The 7,964-nt window shown below is 40.2% G+C and overlaps 1 protein-coding gene across 2 annotated transcripts; it reads right to left on the minus strand.

Moving 5' to 3' along the window:
* Positions 1-569: 569 nt before the first annotated feature.
* Positions 570-6,859, minus strand: LOC131138983 (TBC1 domain family member 24-like). Of its 2 annotated transcripts, none has more exons than XM_058088339.1 (11): positions 6,627-6,859; positions 6,337-6,506; positions 6,103-6,238; positions 3,437-3,550; positions 2,855-3,271; positions 2,533-2,772; positions 2,295-2,450; positions 1,819-1,882; positions 1,271-1,369; positions 929-1,193; positions 570-853 (listed from the first exon to the last, which is right to left on the minus strand). In XM_058088339.1, the coding sequence occupies exons 1-11, from the start codon at positions 6,737-6,739 to the stop codon at positions 669-671; spliced, it is 1,959 nt and encodes a 652-aa protein (XP_057944322.1). In that variant the 5' UTR covers positions 6,740-6,859; the 3' UTR covers positions 570-668. The 2 variants fall into 2 exon arrangements, with proteins under 2 accessions (XP_057944322.1, XP_057944321.1); XM_058088338.1 differs by having other exon boundaries at positions 5,977-6,238.
* Positions 6,860-7,964: the final 1,105 nt, after the last annotated feature.

Here is a 7,964-nt window from a genome sequence, read left to right on the forward strand (position 1 = left end):
AACGAATAAAGGGCAGCAAAGACAAAAAAAATAGTCATATATGTATTGACAACTGCATTTAAACTAACAATCTGTAAACTAACAAGTTGCAGAAGGGAGCCTTTAAAGTCAAAATCTGCGCTAAAATCTGTCTAACGCTCATAACCTCCTGATAGCAAAGCTCAACAGTGCTTTCAGTCTTTGAACCTGGCAGCACAAGTCATTGTACAAAGCACCACATTTTTTAAAAGGAATTTGCTGTATAGGCTACAGTCATACCAAAAAACAAAATTTTCAATAAATTTGAATACATACAGTATCCATATAACTCCTTATTTCATTGCTGAAACAATGTAACACTTCCATTCTCCACTATGTTAATGATAAAAATAGACAAGAGCTTCAATTTTCACTGACCGTAAAGGTAAAGGTCATATGGTAGCAAACAAAGCTCCATTCAAAATGGCACGTTCTCCTGTTTGTCCTTATACAGAAACTGACACCCCAGCCTGTTATGTGTTGTAAAGTCCTGCAGGGCATGTGATATAACATTGTGAAAAGACATGTGTACATAGAGAAATGTAGTAAAATTATGCTTAAAAGAAGGAACACACAATATGTGTATTTTATTATATATATAAAAAACAAGTAAAACATCAAGCTAATGTAGACAGCAAAGGCAACATTTTTTAGATATTTGTCTGGGAAGACAAACAGTGAGAAAAAGAAATGGAGTTCTGGATTCCCCACACTTCCAGGGACTGGATCTTAAAATGTTTTTTGCAGAGTGGCGTACTCTTGAATGTGTCACAGGGTTCTGTGGATCCTCCCTCCAGGTCATCTTGAAGGCAGAGAGCATGGCCTCCATTCCCACCTAAAAAAAACAGCAGACTGACATTGACACCTTGGCCAGAATTAACAATCACTTTCTTTTATGTGTTTTACTTACCTACAATGAGATGTTTGCTACTGCCTGCTATGAACTTGGAGGCTTCTTGTTCCTTGGATCTCTTTGGCTCTTTTGCAGTCATCGGTTCCTCAGAGGGGGCGGTGAAAGGAATGGTCAAGAAGCTGGGGTTCTGGGGCGTACCAGCTGGACAAGTCAGAGTCATGCTGGAGGAGGTCGGGGAGGTGCCTGGAGCCTGCTGAGGGGACACTCTCCTTGTCATGATGTTGACCATGGCTCGCTGGTAGCGCTCCATGCTGGGACGGAGCTGAAAGAGCAATCATATTTTCTTATTGGTAGACATTCCATGCAATTGCAATTCAAGGCCTTTAGAGTATGACTCACCGTGAAAACAAAACATTCACAGGTTCCAAAATATGTCAGTTTATTTGAGTCATATTTGTGCCTCTCTGTCATATCTGTTGAAATGAAGGCACCGAAAACCTAAGAAAAACCAAAGAAAAATACCATAGTTTTCATACAATATGGTTTTCGTCAAAAATGTTGCCTTGGTTTTTATATAGCTTCTCAGTTATTGCACAATATTGTACCTCACAAAATAGTCAGTATGGCCTGTACTGTATTGTTCTGCACAATCCAATGCAACCTGCGCTTTGCTGACTCACTCTCCGTGCATTATTCATTGAATGAAACTGCTAAACAACCCGCCATGGGGGCAAAGAAAGGCGCAAGTACCAGCAATTTGATAAAGAAAGAAACAATATTGAATTCTCTCTCGCCAGGATGTATGGAGAGTCCCTGTTAACAATGAGTTCCATGCAGTGGTCATTATACATTGAAAACTATAATTATCCTTGCTAAAATATTTTTTTATATTACTATTTTTGGGGTGTATGGGAAAAAATGAACTGGACAAAGATGATTTCCACTACCTCTTCATCCACAGTTTTGATTATCAACACTGCAGGTTCGTGTCCCTCCACATGAGAATAGAATCTTTAGGAAAGAAAATACACAATTAAACAGTTCATACAAAAGGAATCCCAGTGGTATTGTGCTATTTCATGTGAAATATGTTACCTATAAAGATTATCATGAAAGGATTTGATATTTGCACAAATCATTGTCAGGGTATTACACAAGCGAACCTTTGGACACAAGCATAACAAGTTCGATGATGTATTTGTATGTATTTGTCCACGGATTTGTGCAAATTTAGGGTTGACCTTTTCACATACAGTATGTAGCCTAACTTTTAAATTATGGAATATTTCCAGGTAGTTGTGGATGAGGTAAGGTAATTTGCTGGGGAAACAGTGGCTACCTGTCGTCTGTACATCTTTAAAACGCAGTTTTGGTTCCCTGTAGTTACAAAAACAATGTTACGCTATACTAAAAGGAAACTTACGATGCAAGACTTCCTCCGTGTTCTGTTTTACAAAACAGCTTAATGGGACTGAAAAGGGCAAAACGCTCCGGTATCCAGGCCCAGACCACTCTCATCTCAGTCCCTGTTACAACACTGGAGCTTAGGTTATTGAAGTCCACTGTGTCCACGGACTGCCTTTGGAATCATAACACAATGCCAGCGGTGAGATGAAAACACTGAATCATTTCAAGATTTACTTTGTAGTTTAGTTCCTCACCTTTTCTGGTGGATGCTAACTCCTTTTTGCATAAGAGAGACCTTATTAGCCTTGAACAGGAGATTGAGCTCTCTCCTTGTTGCAATCGGAACCATGAAAGCTCGCTCCAGAAGATTCTCGGCCGTGCAGTGGCGATTTACGTTCTGTACAAACCTTTTCATATCGGTTCGGAAATCCTCCACATCGGCAACTCGAGATGACACCGACACTTTGTAGAGGCTGAGCAAAGTCAATGCCACCCTATAAAGGATACGTGTAAAGTTATCATGTTGTTTTTCTCTGGTTTTTGGGTGGTTTAAATTCAAACAAAACCACACCAAACCTGTAAAGGACCTTGTAGCCCTCCAATAGGTAGACATCCAGTACTCTAATAGCATATGTGAATGGAAGATCCGCAAAGATCCACATGATCCAGTCAGAGTAAAACTCAAAAAGGTTCTGGTGAGAGCTAGCAATCAGCTTACGGATGCCCCGGCAACATCTGTTTGCGAGGTCTCCGAAGGTCATGCACGAGGCTCGGTATGTGAGGAATGTCTGATCAATGTAGCGTTTGTTCGGGTCATCGTAGCAAATCAGTCTGGAAACACTGTAGAAGCATTCAGCTTCATCCTGGCTGAAGTGTAAGATGAGTGAGACCAACGCAGGAAGAATCGGGCAGAAGTTCATATCTGGGAAGTATCTCCCAAGACAGAGAAGAATCTTTTTAACAGAATTCAGACCCGCTTTGTTGAGACAGTACCTGGAAAAAGAAGAACACAAATCACTGGTCAATTTTTCATCTGGTAAGCTGTAATTAAATGTTTTTTTTTTGTTACCCATAAATACTCTTTAAGTCTATGTAGTAATCTACCTCTCGCTCTTCTCACATGCCAATCAACCCACTTCCATGGGATGACCAGAATACCTTGGTATTTCTCCAGCCTCCATGTACTCTGGAACTGGGTGGTTGCTGAGTTTTTGTTCTCCAAATAGCTTCTTGCTCAGTTCATAGTAGACATCTCGTTCAGGTGTGTCACACCTACAATGCAAGACAAAGTCCAATGTGTCATGGTTCCGAATTAGGCACATGCCGATTCTAGAGTCTGTTGGGGCACAGGCAAAAATTCATAGGAGGCCCCTTGAACCAATGTTTATCAGCTATATGCAGTGTAGTGTTGTGACGTTCATGAACAAACTGTTTTTTTTGAACGGCTCACTAACATGAACGATGGGAACCGAGTCGCAGCTGGGAACCGCCCAGGTTTATTTGTTTGGATGTTTTTTTTCTTTGCACTAAAAGCTGTTTTGCACAGAAATTCATTGTAGCCCGCTTTGTTTTTTAATGTTTATACATGTTCAAGTCATGGTTTACACACATACACGTACACAGAATTTGTACGATGGGTATTTGACAACAGTGACGTCACTGTCAAAGCGGAGTGTTATAGCACCAGCCGGTGGAATATTTACAATGAATCCAGATCAGACTTTAAAAGATTATAATCAGTATTTCAGAATAATTCAAACTCATATTGGTGGGATATCTAAATTCATTCCTCCCAGTGATTATTTCCAAGATAAAACTAGTTAAGGCCAGGCTGGCTTCTTAAAACTTAATAAATATAAAAATGAGCCAAATGAGACAGTTTTTTGAACGGCTCTTTGAAAGGAACGGCTCACCAAGATCCGGCTCCCCTCAAAGAGCCAAAAATCCCATCTCAAATGCAGTGTTGGGCCCTGTTAGTTATAGCTACTAGTTACTTCTCCAAAAAAGTAACAGAGTTACTAACTGAGTTACTCCACTACAAAAGTGACTAGTTACCAGCAAAAGTAACTTGAATTACTCGGCCCTGCTTCCCTCCCTCCCCCCTCGGGGACATAATGTACATTCGACGTGGACATTTTTACCTTTGACCTCAACAAGGTTAAAGTAGTGTCTGTACTTCCATTTCGCCAACGCTGTCTTCTTACTAGAGTCCTCTTGACTCGCCATCTCTCGCTATACTGTATCTACTACAGTAAACCTCGGATATATCGGATTCAATTGTTCCCACTGGTTTTGTCCGATATAAGCGAAATCAGTTATATGCGTATAACGGAAAATGTCCGTTTTACGCATATATCGGATTTATATCCGGTATATGCCTTAAATCGGATTTTATCCGTTATAAAAAGGCACTTCCTTGACTATGTTTCCAATGTACCTGGACTGGGCAATGAAAAGAGACGTAAGGTAATGAGAATTTAACTTTATTGGACTCTGAGCTTAACAAATTGTTAATTAAGCTAGGCCCTGTTACGCCCGTCAGGCCTACGTTATTTCCAATAGTGAGGTTAAGATCTCATTCACTGCTGTGCTAGTATTATTGACGTCACTCACTTTTATATTTGTCCTAAATCTGGAGCCAGGAGAAAGACAATAGCCAGTGACATCAACAAGATTAGCATAACGATCCAATATATGCGAAATTTAATGGAAATGCATTGGAACGGGAATGGAAATTTTGTCCGAAATAGGCGAAATCCGTTATAAAAAATCCGATATATGCAATGAATTTTTATTGGAAATGCATTACAGAAAAATCGGTTCTTTTTTATCTGTCCGTTGTGAGCGAATTTCCGATATATCCGAGTCCAATATATCCGAGGTTTACTGGACCTGACACTTTGAATGTGCTCTAAACACCCGCCCACCTAAGTTCTCTGATTGGCTGAAGACGCAATCTTACTAAACCTTAGCCAATCCTCATTGCTTATGTGGTTATCTCACCCCTCTTTTGTCACTCTGCAACACTGTCACACTCTAACTGCGCTGCAGATTAGTGATGAAATCTGTGATATATTTTTATTCAGCTTCAGTAACGTGCAGTAACAGGGTGTCGAAAATGCTGACAGTAAGAGTAATTAGTTAGATTACCCGTTACTGATCAAAGTAACGGCCGCTTATTTAAACGCCGTTATTCCCATTACCGACTATATGGTAGTACTTTCAGCCGTCAGGGACCCCCAACTGGGCTGGGGGTCAAGCTGCATCTCTGTTTGTAGATGTCTGTAGAGAGTCTGTGGACTTATCCATCTCCACTGATGATTTTTTTATTTAGTTCAATCTGGTCCGCCATGCCCACGTGTCAGTCAATCACCTTTTTCCTTTCCCTAGGGTCTTACACAGCTGGCTCTGGATTACCGTCAACTGCCCTCTTAATACGGTTGGGGCCTCCCCTACAACCTTTTCCACCAATATTCCCAAAACATGCATGCTAGGAGACTGGAGTACCTGGGGAAAACCCACAAATGGGGACAACAGAACTCCAACAACTCCACAGAAAGATGCCCAACAGAAGTCGGAACCTAGATCTCCTGACTATGTGACTAACCGCTAGCCGACCATGCGGCATTCTTGGTATTCCAGCGCTGCAATTTTTTTCTTCTAGCAACCAACATCTGTCTTCAAATTTGAGTGCTAACCTGGAATGGATGCCATGGATGATGTGATAGTAAGCCTTTGCTCTCAATGTATGAGGCATAGCCCAAAATCCTTCACGACCCATGGCTTTCAGCTGGTGGTGTTCGCTCTCCAATATCTGTTCGTACCGTGTCGCAGCTTCTGGGTCAATTTTCTCCCAGTCCACAAACTGACCATATTTCATCCCAGAACTGGAGCAGATCTCCCAGTTGTCCGACTCAGAGATAGTCATCATGGACACAGACTTAAGACTGCCTTTGCTGCCTGAACAAAAGTTACAGTGTTCATTTTAATTCAGGATGTCAAATAGAAATGTTTTGGTTGGGAAAAAAATGCAACATTAGAGAAGAACATTCCCTTACCATTAAGATCTCTTGAAAGTGAGTGCTTGTTTGGTTTAGACTTTGACTTTTCATTTTTGCTCACAGAATGTTGCAGATTGATGGCCTTCTGCTTTAGCTGACTGGATATGGCTCCGCTTCCCAAATCATTATCAGAGACATGCTCCGATGTTTCATAAGTGTAAAAAGACCTATTACCGGGATAATGGCAGTTGTCAGAATTGATCCCATACAACCTTTACAAAAGCCAATAATGTGAACTGCTACACAACCAATGACTCTAAGTATTCTAATTTAAACATAACAGGTACCTAGAACGAGGTCTCTGGAAGATGTCCTCAGTCTGTGTCTGCACACCGTAATTCTTACAGTCCTCCGGACTGTAATAGGAGTGAGACCTCGGCCTGCTTCTGCCTCCTGTCATGGTACTCAGATCTTGTTCCGTGGATCCGTGCAGAGAAATTGAATTAATACTTCAAGAACCGTGGTGATCTTAAAGCATCAAATCCTTTGCTTTGGAGAAATTCAAGTAGAGTGAGATACACCTCGCTACCTGCTGCATGTTGTGAGCTTTGGGATCTTTTATAAGCCAATGGGTAGGGAAGCATGGGGGTAAGGGCTTGTTTGTGGTGACGTCATGCCTTGAATGTAAAAGGTTGCTGTTTCTGCTTTAAATCTGGTAACATCAAGTGACTCCTTCTCAGATCAAGGTAGTAAGCACTGGAGATTGCATCCTCAGACATGTAATGATCTAAAAAAAATACAAAAGGTAATAACAGAGTAATACAAATGACTTTTTAGAGTATACTTACAAAACATGATTAGATGACTGGGGATCACAATAGATGAAAATATGAGCTGGAAACCTCATATTACAAATATACAACATAAGGTGGCCAGAAATATTTCAGTATTGAACAAAGCAAAATTTGTTTCTCAATCAGAAATCACTCCACACTCTTTATTGCTCTCTGGTTCTACCATATCTTACTTATTGTGTGGAAATATGGGGTAATAACTATAAAAGCAATCTTCACTCGCTAAATGTACTGCAAAAAAGGTCAGTAAGGATAATTCATAATGCCGCCTACAGAGAACTCCTTATTTCTAAAATCACAAATACTTGCTGATATAGTTCATCTCCAAACAGCTAAAATAATGCATAAGGCTAAAAATAACCAATTACCTAAAAATGTCATCCAATACTTCTCTACAAGAGAGGAGAAATATGATCTCAGGGAAGAACTACATTTGAAACACTTCTATGCTAGGACTACGTTATGCTAGCCAAAGCATTTCAGTATGTGGAATCAAACTATGGAAAGGATTGAGTAAGGAAATCAAACAATGCACAACAATGAGCCCATTCAAGAAACAATACAAGCAGTTGATGTTTGCTAAATACAAGGATGAAGAGTCTTGAACCAGTCATGATGTGCTATATATATCATTATATTGACAGTTACGATGGTACACATTATGTAATTGTATGGTCATATCACCTCGTACTTCGGTATGAGGTACATTATTTAAAAAAAAACTAACAAAAAAAACCTTAAACTGTATTATGGAAAGCAGGAAGTGAACAAATGTAACAGTTATTGATTGTAAAAGTACCAGATGGAGGGGTAGGATTTAATAAGCTTTGC

Source organism: Doryrhamphus excisus, chromosome 1, assembly GCF_030265055.1.
Source record: "Doryrhamphus excisus isolate RoL2022-K1 chromosome 1, RoL_Dexc_1.0, whole genome shotgun sequence".
NCBI classification, from domain to species: domain Eukaryota; kingdom Metazoa; phylum Chordata; class Actinopteri; order Syngnathiformes; family Syngnathidae; genus Doryrhamphus; species Doryrhamphus excisus.